The 18,830-nt window shown below is 36.5% G+C and overlaps 2 protein-coding genes across 2 annotated transcripts in view; one reads left to right on the plus strand and one right to left on the minus strand.

The window, feature by feature from the left end:
* The window catches only part of LOC133517160 (DNA-(apurinic or apyrimidinic site) endonuclease), a 22,112-nt gene extending 14,304 nt beyond the window's left edge, over positions 1 to 7,808 (plus strand). Inside the window, exon 6 of the mRNA XM_061850344.1 lies at positions 7,276 to 7,808. Coding sequence (XP_061706328.1) covers positions 7,276 to 7,417 — 142 coding nt within the window. The 3' untranslated portion in view covers positions 7,418 to 7,808. The remainder of the gene's footprint in view (positions 1 to 7,275) is intronic.
* Positions 7,800 to 17,676, minus strand: LOC133517164 (histone PARylation factor 1). Its single transcript, XM_061850348.1, has 5 exons — positions 16,926 to 17,676; positions 11,918 to 12,066; positions 11,285 to 11,511; positions 9,005 to 9,258; positions 7,800 to 8,132 (listed from the first exon to the last, which is right to left on the minus strand). Exons 1-5 carry the CDS (start codon positions 17,556 to 17,558, stop codon positions 8,058 to 8,060), a joined length of 1,338 nt encoding a protein of 445 aa, XP_061706332.1. The 5' UTR covers positions 17,559 to 17,676; the 3' UTR covers positions 7,800 to 8,057.
* Between the last annotated feature and the right edge of the window lie 1,154 nt (positions 17,677 to 18,830).

Here is an 18,830-nt window from a genome sequence, read left to right on the forward strand (position 1 = left end):
CAAACCTTACAGGTTTACCGATACTTAGTAAATAAGCTTAGTTTTTTTTTGTAATTACCTGAATAAAAAATAAAAATAATAGTTAATAAATAATTATTTTTTTAAATCCAAATATGTAATTACAAATTGTTGATTTATGATTGTTTTAAGGGTAATTCATAAAGAAAATCAAATTGTGTATAGATTAATGTATATATATCCTCGTAAGGCCCAAGGTCCTACCTATAGGACTTATTCAGTTCGATGAAATTTAAATCATATTCAATTAGGACAGAGTTGCATTTGTTTTGTTTCGTGCAATTTTCAAACAAAATAAAATCTACTGTATTCCGTGCACTATAGGTTCAAATTCCAGTGGCAAATTTTGGATTTTTCATTTCTATGGCTGGGCCTTAAGAGGATAGAATATAGATAGAATACTCTTTACTGGCACACCTCAGTAAAAGATACCTACAGCTGAAACAAAAACAATTAGCAACAATCATTGTATAGGTCATTTAGTTGATTATTTCACATTTTCCTTTCCAGACAATATAAAAATTGTAGTCTTTTCCCCGTCTCCCTGACCTAGAAGAAAGCCCAGCTGAGAGAACTCCTATGGTACCAGTTACATCGTCAACACCAGTATTGCAAGCCAATGGATCGACAGTGCCATGCCCAGGGTCAGAAGCTGGAGCGGAATCTCTTGCAGAAGTTGCCCCAGTTTGCTCTCCTCAGAATGAGGCCGGTACGGCCACAGCCGCTACACCTATGGCACCGCGTCGAAGCCGGCGTACCATTAAACCACCTCGTCGACTAATTGATAATAAACATTTAACATTGTTTTCTAAAATCTTTTTTTATGAAATTTACCATTTGTGTAAGTAATTTAATTGATTATGCCAAACTAGCTTTTGCCCGCGGCTTCGCCCGCGTACTAAGCAAAAAAAGCGGCCAAGTGCGAGTCGGACTCGCACATGAAGGGTTCCGTTCCATTTATGACGTATTAAAAAAAACTACTTACTAGATCTCGTTCAAACCAATTTTCGGTGGAAGTTTGCATGGTAATGTATATCATATATTTTTTTTAGATTTTTTATTCTGTTACTTTAGAAGTTACGGGGGGGGGGGGGGGGGACACACACACTTTATTTCACTTTGGAAGTGTCTCTCGCGCAAACTATTCAGTTTAGTAAAAAATGATATTAGAAACCTAAATATCATTTTTGAAGATCTATCCATAGATACCCCACACGTATGGGTTTGATAAAAAAGATTTTTAAGTTTCAGTTCTAAGTATGGGGAACCCCCAAATTTTATTTTTTCTATTTTTGTGTAAAAATCTTAATGCGGTTCATAGAATACATCTACTTACCAAGTTTGAACAGTATAGCACTTATAGTTTCGGAAAAAAGTGGCCGTGACATAATCGGACAGACAGACGGACATGACGAATCTATAAGGGTTCCGTTTTTTGCCATTTGGCTACGGAACCCTAAAAAGGTTCTCAGTTTGACCAGTATGTTTGTATGTTTTGTTTGAACGCATGTATGTTTGTTCGCGATTATTAAATTTTGAATCATGTTCTGAAAAATGCATGAAGTGTTCAACAACTTTGTACTTGTTAAAGTACTTCCTTATGAACAAAATTTTTTGCCATGTTTGAAGGTGGTAGCAATAGAACCAAACTTTGAGGTGAACTTATACGGGAACACGCCACATAGAACTGACCGTGGGAGAAACAATCCTGTCATAAATCTATTAGGATAACGCGGGTCTCGTTCCATACCTCAAAAGCTAAAATAGAATCCTTATAGGATCACGTGTGGCTGTCTGTCAATCCATCTGTTACAACCGATTTGCTCCGAAACTACTGAACCGATTTAATTGCAATTTGTCAAAAATACTTTCAACATTTTTTATGTCCACAATATTAAATTTTAAAATCATTCAATGTCATTTTCGTAAATAATGTCCCAAAAAACCATAAAAACGACATCCATATTGATATTTAGTAATTTCAACCCCATCGCACCCCAACAGGGGATTTATATTTCACGTCCACCTCATTAGATTTTAAAATCGTTGTTATTTTTGTAATCAGCGACCCGATAAACCATAGAAATAATAACAATGTTGATTTTTAGACTTAGTCAACATAATTCCCCCTTTTAGGGGTTGAATTTTCAAAAAACCTGAAACACGTGTTTACACATTTATTGTTAGGAATACTCTTGTAAAGTTTCGAATAAAATAGTCTAACTAATATTGTATCCCCATACAAACTTTGGACCCCCATTTCACCCCCTTAGGGTGTGTATTTTGAAAAATCCTTTCATAGTACACCCCTAGACCTTGTAAAGAACCTACGTGCCAAATTTGGAATCTCTAAAACTTGCGGTTTAGGATGTGCGTTAGGATATGTCAGTCAATCAATCAGTCAGTCAGTTTCTTCTTCTATGGCAATAGTATTTTATGCAACAGTTGTATAAGAAGGGTCAAAAAAGGCGAGTGGCGTGAGTTACAATGTGAGCCGGAGCCGAAGGCGTAGGCGAACATTGTAAAGGAATACGCCACGAGAATTTTTTGACCTACTTATACAACGTTGCATACAATATTTTTCCTACGAGTCAAGAAAAATAAATCTTAATTTAGGTAAACAAATTACAGCAAAAGTATATAGCCAAGACGCGCGAGCATACACCTTGTTACGCGCCCGGCCCGCTCCGGGCCGCGGCCGGCCGGTCGGCGACACCTCCTCGTAACTCATGAGGCCCTGGTACTTGCTTCTTGCTAAATTAATTTTTTGGACAGTTTTTTTTTTCCATTTTGGCCACCGTAGCCTACGGAGACTAACAAGCAACGCTAAGCGGTCTTCGTAGTCTATGGGTGTTGCTATATTACGGGTGTCACATGCGTGTTTCTGACTTATGAAGTAATTGTTTTTACTATGCAACCAAATGAATATTTTGTAAGTTGGCAGCAATGCACTTAGTTTAAAACTGTATTCGTTTTGGTTTTGTTAGGTTGGTAGCCATTAATCGCAGTAACATTATAGCTTATAAAAGCACAAGAGCTTTTATGAGGAATAGACAATATAGACTTTTCTTGAAATCTTTTATGTATGTTCTTATATTCGTGTTAATGAATGCATAAATGACAGATAACAGTAGAGGAGTAGGAAAAAATACTTTCAACATTTTTCATGTCCACAATATTAAATTTTAAAATCATTCAATGCCATTTTCGTAAATAACGTCCCAAAAAACCATAAAAACGACACCCATATTGATATTTAGTAATTTGAACCCCATCACATTTCAATTTATCACCCCACGTCCAGGCACAGATCTTCGCTCTTCCCGTAGTCTTAAGCTCATCGTCCCCCAACACCGAACGGGTTTCCTGTCCAATTCTTTCACTGTCCAGGCAATCAGACTTTGGAACGTTCTCCCACTCTCTCTCTCGACCAAATTCACATTCAAGCGCATGTTGCGCAAGTATTTCCTTGACAAACTTTCTTCCTCGTCAACTAAATGATTCACACTCGGTATAATTATGTATGTATCAATATATGTATGTTTATTTATATTAGTATATGTGTAAGTTTATATTGATAAACTTTATATTCATATATAGTCTTGGTTACAAATTTATTTACTTTAAAAGACACTGCACCTACTTAATCTTTCCGGTTTAACTCATTGGCTGACTGGTAGAGAATGCCTTAAGGCATTAAGTCCGCCATTTGTACCTACATGTATTGTGCAATAAAGATTAAATAAATAAATAAATCAATCACACCCCAACAGGGGATTTGTATTTCACGTCCACCTCGTTAGATTTTAGAAACACATGTTTACTCATTTATCGTTAGGAATACTCTTGTAAAGTTTCGAATAAAATAGTCTAATTAACAGTGATCGGGGATTTCTATGCTACACCGCGGGATGTCAAGTCGAAATGGTAATATGGATACGCCGCTTGGCCCGCGATAGGAACAAAACTGTTCGAAAAGTAAACGCTATTTCGGTGTTGGTAATTCGCTTATAAAATAAAAGACCAAAAAAAGGGTTGGTTATGATTTAAAGAAAAAATATTATTCAAAAAAATTATTAAGTTACACAAAAATGTTCTTATAAGTACATATAATAATTTAAGTAAAACATTAAAAAAAAAACCGTACATATGTACGTATGTATTTCTATTTTAACGGTTATGTCGGGATGTTGTTTGTCATTAAGACACGTGGTATTTTTGCACTTAATAATATAATGAGTGCAAAAAGCAGCTGCAGTGCGGTTTGTATTTACAATGTCATTCTACGGTGCTAATAATTAGTAGATAATAGGTTGAAACAGATGAGAAAAGGACAACAATAGATTAAATGACAATAAGGTCAAGGGTAAGTAGTAAACACATTTACTTTAGTACTTCGGTTCGTTAAGTTCGCACGTTGTGTATGTGATTTTGATTGATGGTTTCTTTATACTTCGACAACTCTGGCTTGTTTTATGGACTCGGTGACTTGATTATTATCCCTTGCGACTACTGTGGCTTTTTTAACGGACTTTTGATTGTAATATTGGTTTATTACTGGGATTAAGGTTTTTAAACCTTACTGTCAAGCATCAGTTGCCATGTCGCGGAGAGCTCGCCGCATGCCTAACGGAGAAACTGTACAGAGTTGGATAGAACCCTATGTCGAATTACTGTATGAATCAACTAGGAACTCCATTTATTGCACAAAGTGTGAAGTCATCATTGGTTGCCGAAAAAGTACGGTGAAGAACCACGTCGAAGGAAATAGACATACAGGAAAAACTCGAAAAAAAAGAAGATTATTACTATGACCTGATCCAGTTTCTGATTTTATGCAACATTCGCTGGAATCAAATTGAAAACCCGGCCTTCACATCTTTTTTTGAAAACTATTTGTGCTGCACATGTGGTGATAGCCTTTCATTGTCCAGTGAAACGACGATAAGAAAAACATTTAGAAAAGTTTTATCGTGACAAAATAAGTGGTATACACGGCCAGATTGAGAATGAAAAAATATGGATATCACTGAAACAACGGACTTCCTTGGCCGACGATACATAGTCATTTACTTCTATGTAATGCTTCTAAATTTTCTTCGAATCGATGATCGAAAATCGATGCTTCTAAAAAAACATATTTGGTGGCATGTAAAATGTTAGAAATAGTAAATAGGGAAACGATTTCTAATTTTGTTGTTGAATGTTTGAAACAATTGTGGGGCGATTCATACGAAAGCAAATTTGAAAATGTTTTGTTAATGTGTACAGACAGCGTAACATACATGTTAAAGTCGGGGCGACTTTAAAAAAATATATTTCCAAAGTTGAAGCATGTAACTTGTTTGGCTCATGCTCTTCATCGGGTGGCGGTAGATATTCGTTCTCAATATTCGGACGTAGATGCTTTGATTGCAAACCTTAAAAAAATATTTCTGAAATCTCCGAATAGTCAGAATATTAAAGGAAAAATTCCTGAACATGCCTCTACTTCCTAAGCCTGTTGTTGCAAGGTGGGGAACTTGGCTTTCAGCAGTCTCATATTATGTAAAATATTTTAACGAAATAAATACAGTTGTATCAAGTTTAAGAGCTTCGGAAGCAGTATCAATAAAAAAAAAAAACTAAAGCAATATTAAGGAAGCCCAATAATAAAGAGCGATTTGGTTTATATTAATGAACATTTTAGCATAATCGAGGTCACCTTAGTTAAACCACTGGAACGAGTAGTATACGTCAATCATCGATGCCCTAGAAATCTTTGATGAAGTCCGGACAGTTGTAAGTTGGAGTAATAGTTTACGCATAGAGACTAAACTAGAAGCAGTCATGGCTCGAAATCCGGATTTAGATCTTGTCAGAGCATACGCCGAACAAATATCACACGAATCCGCATCCGATGAAATTTCTATATACAAATTCGCCCCGCTAACGTCGGTTGAAGTAGAAAGGTCATTTTCGGCTTATAACTGGATCTTAGATGTCAAGCGAAATAGATTAACATTAGATAACATTGAAAAAATTATGGTTTGTTATTTTAATTTTATAGAGACCAAAAGTAATAAAAAATAATATGTTATTTCGAAATAAATGATTATGTATAATATACAATTTTTATGTGAAAACTGACTGTTATTTTTATATATATATTTACTTACCTAGTTTTAAAATCTTTTGTTAGCAATAAGAAAGTTATAGTCTGATTTTATACAATTTCTAAGATTTTAATTCTATGTAATTTGTTGATTTTTGGAAGATAATAAAGAATATTGTTTTTGTAAGTCACGCTTTTTATTAAAAGAAGACCAACGCGTAACCAATGTATCGTTCTACTGAATTTTTACGCGTTTACTACCTGCAACATGGGTCTCGACTCGGTCGTTGAAAGGTATCGTGAGCTTAGTGGTTTTATTGATATAATTATTCAATTGATCTGTAATCAAATTTTCAATTATTATTCATAATAATATATGCAATGCATGATTAATTGTTTAACAGTAACATGCCAAAACACTCCTATATCGCACACGAATCCCGGAATCCCGCGGCATGTCCATACTAGCATAATGATTGAGGTCATTCACCCCAAGTGGCATAGAAATCCCCGATCACTGCTAATTAATCTTGATTCCCCATACAAATTTAGGACCCCCATTTCACCCCCTTAGGCGGTAAATTTTGAAAAATCCTTTTCATAGTGCACCCCTTGACCTTCTAAAGAACCTACGTGCCAAATTTGGAATCTCTAGAACCAGCGGTTTAGGCTGTGCGTTGATATGTCTGTCGGTCAGTTTCTTCTTTTATATATTTAAGATTTTTGTATAAATAAATAAATGTTGATTTTTAATAAAAAAAAACAGCCTGTCCCGTATTTTCAATGCAGTTATCCCGTAAAACCGGAAATCAGATCTGGTCACCCTAACCTATACTAAGTATTTTGTGTACAGTGCCATCTATCGGCGAATTATCTAAGTAATTTGCGCGATGAAATACAGTATGTAAGGGTATTTATTCGTGTGATGAGCATGGATATTTGTTCCTGAATCATGGGTGTTTTCTGTGTATTTAAGTATTTATAAATATTTATATATATATATATATAATTTTGTTGTCTAAGTACCCTCAACACGAGCCTTATTGAGCTTACTGTGGGACTTAGTCAATTTGTGTAATAATGTCCTATAATATTTATATTATATTGTATTTATAACTGAAAGTTAAATTAAAAGCATCTATAATTATTGAATTTTGTTTCAGGCGACTGGACTACTTCTTGCTGTCGGAAAAGTTACTCCCATCTCTGTGTGACAGCGTCATACGGAGTGAAGTGTACGGCAGCGACCACTGCCCCATCACTCTATTCTTGCACATTACCAGTGCTGATAAACCTAAGGAATAAATTTACTTCCAATATTAGTGGTTGGATCAACTTTTATTGTTGTTATTTTGTCCCGTCAGCCAGACCATAATAGTAGCACAGTTGGTAGAAGTATGTTCTATACATGTTAAGTAGATGTCCCATTATGGAAAGGGCTTATCAAAGAGAACATAATCATGGGGCTTATAACATAATTGCCATTAAAAAATTGGTTAAATACATGAAACCAGGGATTTAAAAGTGGCCAAGGACCCATAACCTTGACAACAAGTGACAAAAAAAAGTTGATTCACCCAAGTGCAACATATATCTTATTTTTTGACATTTTTGTTTATGTTCGATTGGTTTTTTGTTGTATACCTAAACTAAAGGATGTTTGGACGAAATAAAATGTTTCAATAGGTATTATTAACACTTTTTTTACTTAAAAAAATAGTTACACTCGAAAAAATTACTTATATTAAATAGCCGGGTCCACACAGAGCGAGCATACGCGCGTGGCAATTTCCTCACGCACAAACCGCATGCGTTTTCCTTGGCCGAGCGCGCCGCCTCGGCCGAGGCACTTCTACACTGGCCGGTTTGTGCGTGAGGAAATTGCCTCGCGCGTATGCTCGCTCTATGTGGACCCGGGCAATAACATTACCTGAGTATCCAAATGTCACAAATGTGTTGCTGTTTTACCAATACTGAGAATAGACATGTCTGACCCTTTGCGACGACATTTTAGGTGAGCCTGTAACCAAGATTATTAAGATGAGTAATGCTTCCATCATGCACGTTTGGGTATAGGAGCCTACGAGATACAATGGGACATACATAGGTAATAATTGTGGCATCGAAGAAAGCAACTCTTTCAAATTTTGTTATACCACAGCTGCTTCGGATTGTAGTCTTTTTGGGTTGACCTGTCTATGCTTTTTACAGATGGCGCCAGTATAGATTTCTCAGTCAATCCCACCAATGGTGTCAAATTCATCTTTTTTTTTATTGTATAACCCGGATGCTAGTTGTCTGTTAGACGCCAAATCCCATTGAACAAAACTATAGTTTTGATTTGGCGTCTAGGGAAAACTTATGCTGGCGCCATCTATAAAAACCTTTGACAGATGCCAACCCCATTTTATTTTATTTATTAAGTACAACCACATCGTGGTCCACATTTGGTCAATATCGTCAAAAAACTTTTAGCCTTATAGAAACTTCATTATTTCGTTTTTAATTGGGGATGGTGTGTTGGCCCGCCCAACCCCCGACAGACGTGGCAAAATGTGCAAAATGGTGGCCGACAGTCGTGGCCATTTTCTTTCCCCCCCTGCGGGAATTCGACATACGAAGGGATATATTACATATGTTGCATAACAATAATCTTAAAGTACTTCCCAGATACAATACGACAATTACGGAGTACCTTTATAAAACAATTAACTAATGTATACATTATTTACAAATTTACGACAATCCTTAATAATCATTAGTATTAGTATTTATTTGTATACTAATACTAATAATTTTATACATATTAATTGAAACTAAATATTATTGTCATTTTGGCAATATCTTAGATTTTAGATTTAGACCCATTTGTTAGACTGTAACATTACCTACCTGGATTATAGTCCCAAACTCCGCCCGGTTCAGCAAAGAGTACACCGAGCAGAGGCTGTTCAGCGCACTTGCTTCCAGCTCCTTCAGTCCTGAACAGAACATGTCAATCCCAACTTCAAGACCCGTACCGAAGTCGCATTCGTCCACCGCTATGTTGGCGTACGTTATAATTGGCTGCAAATCTGACAGTATCTTATCCTTGTCGTTTTGAAATTTAGCTTCTGCCAGTTTTAAGAAGAGTTTCTTAAGATTTGCTGTAATCAATTAAAGTAAATATATTTTATATCCACTAGTTATTTGTTTCATAATTTTTAACTTACAAAACAATTGGAGAACAATTTAGACATAAATCTGAAACTGGAAAAAAAGGAGGGATGTTGTTTTGCAAATATACAGTTAATATAGTTGTATAGTATTGTATGTAAATGTGTACAGTTATCATGAGCATAGGCTAGTAATAATTTCGCCACTGGAGTCCCATGTGTCTAAATTTGCTAGCCAAAAAACGACTAAGGTATTAAATTAAGAAGTAAATTTTGATTGTCATTTTAACTCAATAATATGTGTACTAAATATCATTTTCTAGTCGCTTTTCAGTGAAGGAAAACATCTTGACAATGAGGCTAGGCCTCTTTGTCTGCTTCTTTTGTAAAAACTAGTTTTTGTTGGGATTAGATTACCGAGCGGTCGGTCCCCAATCCCCCTCAATGAGCCGTGGCAAAATTAAGTGAGAGCACTAGAAAGATAATAACCAATAAAGACCCCCGTAGTGCACATTAAGAGCCCTTATTCCTTAGAGCGATCTCCGATTTCGTGAAATAACGCTGATCGATAGATGGCGTTGGCGCTCGGTACGCGAGCGCCGACAACGCGACGCGCGTTTAAGTTTAAATGCAGACAAGAATAATCTTGATAGTTTTCAATATAATTTCAAGCAACATTAATTTAAGTGTTATATCATATGGGCACTCTTTATTTTATTTTATATGCACAGTAGTAGTATACAGAGTGTACTTTAATCCTTGCTCTTTATTCTATCTCTTTCACACCAATGGAAAATGAAATACATAGATAGTAAATGAATGTAGGTATAAATAAGAACATGCGCTTATGGCTAAATTTGCAGAAAGTCACAGCATTAATTGTGTTGGCTAAGTACCCAGGGTGCCTAGCCAAGATGCCAATCGTTTGCACATATTAGTGCGATAGAGAGACAGATAGCGTTTCGCTGTCGTAGCGTAAATGATTGGCATGTTGCCTATGCACTAATGGTGCCTAGCCAAGATGCCAATCGTTTGCGTATATTAGCGCGTTAGAGAGACAGATAGCGTTTCGTTGTCGTAGTGTCAACGATTGGCATGTTGGCTACGCACCCATGCTGTCTAGCCAAGATGCCAATCGTTTGCGCATATTAGTGCGATAGAGAAACAGATAGTGTTTCGTTGTCGTATCGTAAACGATTGGCATGTTGGCTACGCACCCATGGTGCCTAGCCAAGATGCCAACCGATAGACCAAGAGTCAGAAACACGCATGTGACACCCGTAATATAGCAACACCCATAGACTACGAAGACCGCTTAGCGTTGCTTGTTAGTCTCCGTAGGCTACGGTGGCCAAAATTGAGAAAAAACTGTCCAAAAAATTAATTTAGCAAGTAGCGAGTACCAGGGCCTCATGAGTTACGAGGAGGTGTCGCCGACCGGCCGGCCGCGGCCCGGGGCGGGCCGGGCGCGTAACAAGGTATGGTCGCGCGTCTTGGCTATATACTTTTGCTGTCATTTGTTTACCTAAATTAAGATTTATTTTTGTTGACTCGTAGGAAAAATATTGTATGCAACGTTGTATAAGTAGGTCAAAAAATTCTCGTGGCGTATTCCTTTACAATGTTCGCCTACGCCTTCGGCTCCGGCTCACATTGTAACTCACGCCACTCGCCTTTTTTGACCCTTCTTATACAACTGATGCATAAAATACTATATCACACTTTCAATAATCGCCTACGGCGAAAATCGAAATTCTGTATGTTTTCTATAGTTTTTGCATAAGCTTAAGCGATAGAAAGGCAAATAGACGCATGTATTCATATTCAAGCGACAGAAAAGGCGCGAGGTAATCCTTAAGGTTTACAAATGGTCAGATAAGTGTGTAGTTGACGTGTGTTCACATCGGCGGCTGGAGACTACTGAGGCAGGCGCGGGTGTTTACACAGCCGTTGGAGTGGGACAGAAAGTGAGGCAGCACATACTGCTCCAGCCATTGGAGTTGTGAGTATGTCTTACCATCTGATTCTGCCAAACGCCTATAGCCTAACTGTGTCTTCTTGTCATATGGCACCATGATGCCCGCACCATGCAGTGTCTTGGCTATGCTCAGGTTGGTTCTTCTTTTGGCATTGTACTCTTCTATTGAATAGTTATGCTTCTCTGCCCAGGATTTTACCTTTTCCATTGTCTTCTTGTATGTCATGGCAGTGAAAGGAGATTTCTTTTGATTTTCAAGGTATAGACTGCAAATATGCAATGAATCTATAGATTATATATAAAATAATTATTATTATATAGGTATACCAAATAAGCTATTTATCTCTGTACTTTCGGTACCTTTGCAATTAAACTACTGAAATGCTTTTGTTTATTAAATATTATTTTCCCTATAAGGAGGGAGGTGAAATTAAAAAGACGAAATCCTTTGTGTTTTGCACACAGTAATTTATTGAATAATACTAAATATATGAAATGTATATTTAATATAATTTTTTTATGATGTAATTTGTAAACATATTGTGAAATATGGGTTCATTTTTTTTGATTATACGGAAAGGCCAAGTAGATTTTAGGATCAATGCTTTTTTGATTTCCTCTCAGCCATTTACTGGGATTTTGGGAACATGATTATTATAAAGTGCTACTTACTAGACTGCCCCAAAGATATTGCTGGCATAGGGTGTAATATGATAACCCTTAGAGGAGTCATTGTGAGCAAGAAACACTGGTTCAGCTGACGGATCATCCCGGAAGTAACCAATGTGAAACTCACTCTTGTCCTTAGACTTTAAGACAGCCTGTAACATGATGCCAGATTACAGGAAACATTTGCTGTTATTATTTAACATGAAATTTCAAATCTTGCAGTATCAATATCCTTTATTTTGAAATGGCATGGAGCTTCAAGTATATATCTCACATGAGTCACATGTAGGGCTTGCAATTCGATTATTCGAATTTGTCACATATTCGGCCGCAAAGTTTTCGAATACTTGCATATTTTTTATTACTCGAAAAAATCTATTTCATTCGCTATACTTACAGCAGTTACTGTGTGTTTTACCAGTTATTAACAGTGAATAAGGAACGGTAGATATCCAAATACGAAGGAAATAATATTTTTACTGTATTCCTCTTGATAGGCTTCGTGAAATGACAGCTAAACCGAACTCAATTTCAATTTATTTTTACTGTGCGGCTAATGCTTTTTGTAGGACTGTAGATACAAAGCAACGTTACGTAGATTTAAAGTTAAAGGATCATTCTTTTTATTCAGTACAAACATACCTCAAGCAAATATCCAAAGTTAAAACCTTGGCCCCTATCGCAATTCGCAAATTTTACCATACCCAACCTGCCCAAGTGATTTAACCATACACCTTTAGCTGAGGAATAATGTACCCATTAGTCAGCCAAATATTTCAGGAATTGTATCTTGCTAAGACCAAGTCAATAAAGATTAAAAATGCATACATATAATCACCCCTATTTCCCGGAGGGGTAGGTAGAGACCAAGTAGGGCTTGCAATCTCTCGCAAATTGCATTTACTACCGAAAATCGTTGAGGAACTACACTATTCTGGTATTCTTAGCCATCGCTGGCAAAAGTCTAAAGTCTAGCAGCATGCATTAACATGCCTCATTATCTACGGGTCGGTTGCACCAAACCGTCTGTCACCGTTAAAGTGTTCGCAAAATTTTATTGTATGGGAAGTTTCATACATAGATCTCTGTTACGTGACATTGATCAGTTTGTTAACTGTGTTTGGTGCGACTGGCACTTAATCATTGATTTTTAGGGTTCCGTAGCCAAATGGCAAAAAACGGAACCCTTATAGATTCGTCATGTCCGTCTGTCTGTCCGATTATGTCACAGCCACTTTTTTCCGAAACTATAAGAGCTATACTGTTCAAACTTGGTAAGTAGATGTATTCTATGAACCGCATTAAGATGTTTACACAAAAATAGGAAAAAAACAATAAATTTTGGGGGTTCCCCATACTTATAACTGAAACTCAAAAAATCTTTTTTCATCAAACCCATATGTGTGGGGTATCTATGGATAGGTCTTCAAAAATGATATTGAGGTTTCTAATATCATTTTTTTCTAAAATGAATAGTTTGCGCGAGAGACGCTTCCAAAGTGGTAAAATGTGTGTGTGTCCCCCCCCCCCCCCACCCCCGTAACTTCTAAAATAACAGAATGAAAAAACTAAAAAAAATATATGATATACATTGTCATGCAAACTTCCACCGAAAATAGGTTTGAACGAGATCTAGTAAGTAGTTTTTTTTTAATACGTCATAAAATTAAAAAAAAAAAATTTTTTTCATCAAACCCATACGTGTGGGGTATCTATGGATAGGTCTTCAAAAATGATATTTAGGTTCCTAATATCATTTTTTTCTAAACTGAATAGTTTGCGCGAGAGACACTTCCAAAGTGGTAAAATGTGTCCCCCCCCCCGTAACTTCTAAAATAACAGAATGAAAAAACTAAAAAAAATATATGATATTCATTGTCATGCAAACTTCCGCCGAAAATTGGTTTGAACGAGATCTAGTAAGTAGTTTTTTTTTAATACGTCATAAAATTTAAAAAAAAAATTTTTTTCATCAAACCCTGTGTGGGGTATCTATGGATAGGTCTTCAAAAATGATATTGAGGTTTCTAATATCATTTTTTTCTAAACTGAATAGTTTGCGCGGGAGACACTTCCAAAGTGGAAAAATGTGTGTCCCCCCCCCCGCCCCGTAACTTCTAAAATAACAGAATGAAAAAACTAAAAAAAAATATATGATATACATTGTCATGCAAACTTCCACCGAAAATTGGTTTGAACGAGATCTAGTAAGTAGTTTTTTTTTTAATACGTCATAAAATTTAAAAAAAAATTTTTTTTCATCAAACCCATACGTGTGGGGTATCTATGGATAGGTCTTCAAAAATGATATTTAGGTTCCTAATATCATTTTTTTCTAAACTGAATAGTTTGCGCGAGAGACACTTCTAAAGTGAAAAAATGTGTCCCCCCCCCCCCTGTAACTTCTAAAATAACAGAATGAAAAATCTAAAAAAAATATATGATATACATTACCATGCAAACATCCACCGAAAATTGGTTTGAACGAAATCTAGTGAGTAGTTTTTTTTTAATACGTCATAAAATTAAAAAAAAATTTTTTTCATCAAACCCATACGTGTGGGGTATCTATTAGGGCTCGCGGTCGTGTCCGTGATTCGTGAACCCGTAGCCGTGCGCCCGGTTTCGTGATTCACGGCAACGGTTTTCTGGTCCGTTCCGCACGTGACATTCGGGTACGTGAAATTAGGGTACGTGAATCCGTGTAGATCCGTGTAGGCGTGATCACGGCTTCACGTATCTTAAGAACACGCCGGTTCGGTCCGCCCGCGACGTTGAGTGAAGATACGATGCGGTCTCTAAGAGCTACGAATAAATATTTATCATGATTTTTTTATTCATAGCTCTAATTCTGTTTCATTACTTTTCAATTAAAATTTATTTCCAATAGTATGGCCTTTTAAATATTAATGAGTAATAAATGAAAAGAACCAAACATTAATTACAATGAATAGCTACTTTAATAAACGAGTTGCTAAAATAATACAACAACACTGTGTGTCAGGACACTAACTGTGATGTCAGGAGTAACTAATGACAATGAATGTGAGTTCAAAATTCTAAACTGCCCCCTCCGGATTAAATAAAAAATACCACGAATTTGTAAAACAAAACATCGCGGACACTTCTTTCAACTTCACTAATAAAAGGTAAAGCCCACAGCTACTTATGTATATTGTTTGTTTCATTTTAATACGTCGCTCGCAAATCTTATTATCTTTGTCTGCACGTGCAACTGCACTTCTTATCTACAAAAAAAAAAACCCGGTATGTTGGCTTAGCTTGTTAGTCATACAATAAAACGCTCGAACAATAATATGTCATTATTACCTTCAATCTAGAAATAAACAGTACTCTTTAATGTGCCGAAAGTCCGAAACTGATAAGAACTGCAGCTGCGTACTTTTTTTTCCGTGGCCCCGTACATGTGGTTTTGTTGAATTTGTTTATACCGAAAATCCGGCCCTGTTTTTTACCTGCTCCTCGAGAAACATAACATTGCTTCCTTGGCGCTAGCTAGCCGTGCGCTCGCATTACCAGTGCAAGCGAGGTCTTCGAATACGTATCTTTGTTTCGGATCGCAGTGTCACAAGTTAAGCTGGTTTGAGAGCGTTTAGTCGCCTACCTTAGACGCACCAATAGAGATCAGACAGCTATTCTGTTAGAATTCTGTATTAGTTCATAATGAATCTTATTCCGTGCTCAATAGAGTAGTAATTCAATAAACGCTACCTATGCGGCTTGACCATTTTTTCATAGTGGCACGCGCCTTTGCGGTTTTTAAACAATAGATAAGACGATAATCCGTAGAAGCTCACGGAGAAAAATAGAAACTATACCTGTATTACCTTTATCATACCTACCGAAGATTTGCAGAAATTTACCCTTTTGTTTCTTTGGATTAGGATTGCCTTGTTTATATTTAGGCTACGTCATATTCTTTGATAGTAGCAAGCTTTTACAAGTATGTTTCATTCATTTCATTAATACTTAACAGAAAAAAATGTCTTCTTTTGATTTAATAATGACAACCAGTAGCACAGCGTTGCTTAAGTTCATAATTATAATGATACTTACTAGGGAGTTTTACAACTTATATTTATATTAGTGCTATGCAACGAGCAGGTCGCTAGTTTTGACTATTAATCATTAGCTGGTTATACAAAAAACAGGATAACCCCATAAATTATTTAGATATAATCATTATATTCAAATCGATGCAAAAATTACAATTTAAGTTTAATTCACACGTAAATGTTTGTCCGACGAACGTCCCGTATTCAATATACTAAGTGGTAACTCAATTCAATAATACCTAGTCCTTATTTATTTTTCTCCCGGGCCTACGAGACGTGCGATAAGTACCTATCCAACGGAACCGAGCCCGAAGCTCCGCACACGAACGCAGGTACGGGCTACGTATCATGGCGTGTCACGGCGTGTCACGTGAATCCGGTCGCGAACGCAGGTACGAGGTACGTACCTTGCCGTGTTCGTGAAATTCGTGATCTTAGTACCGCCGGGCTTAAGAACCCGTAGCTACGGATCGGCGTGTATCACGGATATCAGGAGCCCTAGTATCTATGGATAGGTCTTCAAAAATGATATTTAGGTTCCTAATATAATTTTTTAAAACCGAGCCAGCAAATATGTAACAATTATAAATCACATATGTTACGGAAAGTTAACTATTTTCAATAAGCATTTTGGCAATAAAAATACACTTTACTTGTCCGATTCCTACCTATGCGATACTTTTGAATTAAAATGTATATTGGAATATTCAAATTACAAGCCCTATGTGCAATGTATGTAAATGTTAGCTTATATTATACACACACAGTGCAAGTGTTAATTTAAATGTCAAACTTCTATGAAATTATGATGTGTAAATAACACTTGCACTGTGTGTACTATCAAAATAGTTGCAGACTTGACTTGGTCTAACTCTATACATGCTGAGGCAAACTGAATCAACATTATAAAACTGTAAAAAAATCCTCCTATTTACCTGAAACTCTGGTGGATCATAGAAGAATCTCCAATGTATCAAGTATAGATCTTTGTTCTCTAGGACTGGTAACTTTCCTAACAACAACTCATATGGCCCAATCAGTTGTAAATTAACACTTGATAATAATTTCTCACCATCATTCTCTTCTTTCAAGCACTCGAAGAATTTGAAGAAATCTTCTGGCATCTCAACCAAGAAAAGCTCCTTGTATTTACTTTGTTCGGTTGTACTTTCATGATAGGTTAGGTCTTTTGGAATTTGGTTCATAACATCCGTATAGCTCACATCAACATGGCATAGTTTAGTTTCATTTTCACAAGGACTTGGTACTTCTGTCTTACCAGGGTCGTTCTTATTAGATGTACTATTTGTCTCGTACTCAGATACTTTATGGCGTTTGCCGTATTTCTCAGCATTCTGAGGACGGTCTTCGCCAGACTCAGCTTTCATAGTTTCCTTGGTATAAGGCGAGAACCGCTTGTCACCTCTATGAGTATCCACTTTGTGCTTCGGATTAGCAGGCGGATGCTTATATTTGTTGTGATGGTCTGGATTTTTCTGATAACATGTGTCCCCATACTTACAAATAGATCTAGGGTCTTGAACATAAGCTTGCCACTCATCAGACATATTTCCACTTGTAAATTGTGCTCGTGTGTCTGTCAAAATTTATATATATCAGCTGGTTCCCATTGTTTCGTTTCGAAGGCGCCAGCCCCGCCGCCGCAGTGATAGTGATTGAGTCAGCCGTTGACATTTGACAGCACAATGCACATAAGAGGGCCTACCGCCAACCACGTTCGACGTGTCACACTTACGTACAAATTTACAAGTGCGACAGAGTAGCAACACGTCGAATGTGATTCGCGGTAGGTCATTAGCTGATAGATGGTAGGAAATAAAATTAGGAGCGTGTTTATAACGATCTCAAACGGTCTGAACCTAGTGTTGCCAGTATATATATTTACGCACTATGTGCACCATAGACCACAAACTATATAGAGATACTACGCATCCATAGACCTAATTATTTTTCGTACTCCGCACCAGGCTGACGCAACTAAGAACAAAATAAGTTTTGTATGGAACTTGTTTCGCAAATCTTTGCCAACGAAGAAAAATAAAACGTCAGTGCTATTTATTCTGTCAAGTTTAGCCTAATTGTTTTGTTTGTTATGAAGGCTTCAATGTTTTGTTCGGGTATTTCGTGCAATTTCTTTATTATTTAGTGAAAATATCGAAAATAGTGAACCGTGATCAGAGTAAAGAACGAGTTTGTTACAATGCCACCGAGAAAACGGATTACTAAGTGTGAAATATGTGGCAAACGAGCCACTCGAGAAAATCACGAAAAAAGGGATTTTATGGCGAAATTTCCCTTGGATAAAGACCGGTACGTATTGCTTTAGATACTTTTGACCTTATTTTGGTGCAGCAGGCTTTAAACACATCGAAAATTTGATATTTTATATTATGTTTAGTTGTGAACTAGGGATGTACTAAAACTATCGATAATTGTATGTTTATTTGTATATCAGTGTAAGTATTAAATAAAATATGTGAAATTTCCTGAGAACTTGCATGCAATATGACAGAAAAAATAATTCGTCCAAGATTTTCAGTGGAAAATTATCTATCATCTATGCATTAATGGTCATTATTTAACATATTTGATTTGATTTATAGATGCATATTAGCGCTAAATAATCAGTTGATCATCTCATTAGCAAACACTTGGAATATAAACTGTACATAACCAAGGCTGTATGTTTTCAGATGCAGGCAGTGGGTTAAATTTGTTGGGAACGAAGACCTGATACATCTTCCCATAGAAAAGTTACATTTATTGAAACATGTATCTGCAGATCATTTTGAAAATAGTGCTTTTAATAAAAAAAAATT

This window comes from Cydia pomonella, chromosome 4 (assembly GCF_033807575.1).
Source record: "Cydia pomonella isolate Wapato2018A chromosome 4, ilCydPomo1, whole genome shotgun sequence".
NCBI classification, from domain to species: domain Eukaryota; kingdom Metazoa; phylum Arthropoda; class Insecta; order Lepidoptera; family Tortricidae; genus Cydia; species Cydia pomonella.

Excerpts from the sequence above, each read along its gene's own strand:
- LOC133517164 (XM_061850348.1), bottom strand. The coding sequence starts at position 17,558 with ATGTCTGATGAGTGGCAAGCTTATGTTCAAGACCCTAGATCTATTTGT. Across the intron at positions 12,067-16,925 it reads ATGATCCACCAGAGTTTCAG|GCTGTCTTAAAGTCTAAGGA; the intron begins GTAAATAGGAGG and ends ATCATGTTACAG. Across the intron at positions 8,133-9,004 it reads AGTTTGGGACTATAATCCAG|GCTCACCTAAAATGTCGTCG; the intron begins GTAGGTAATGTT and ends TCTTGGTTACAG.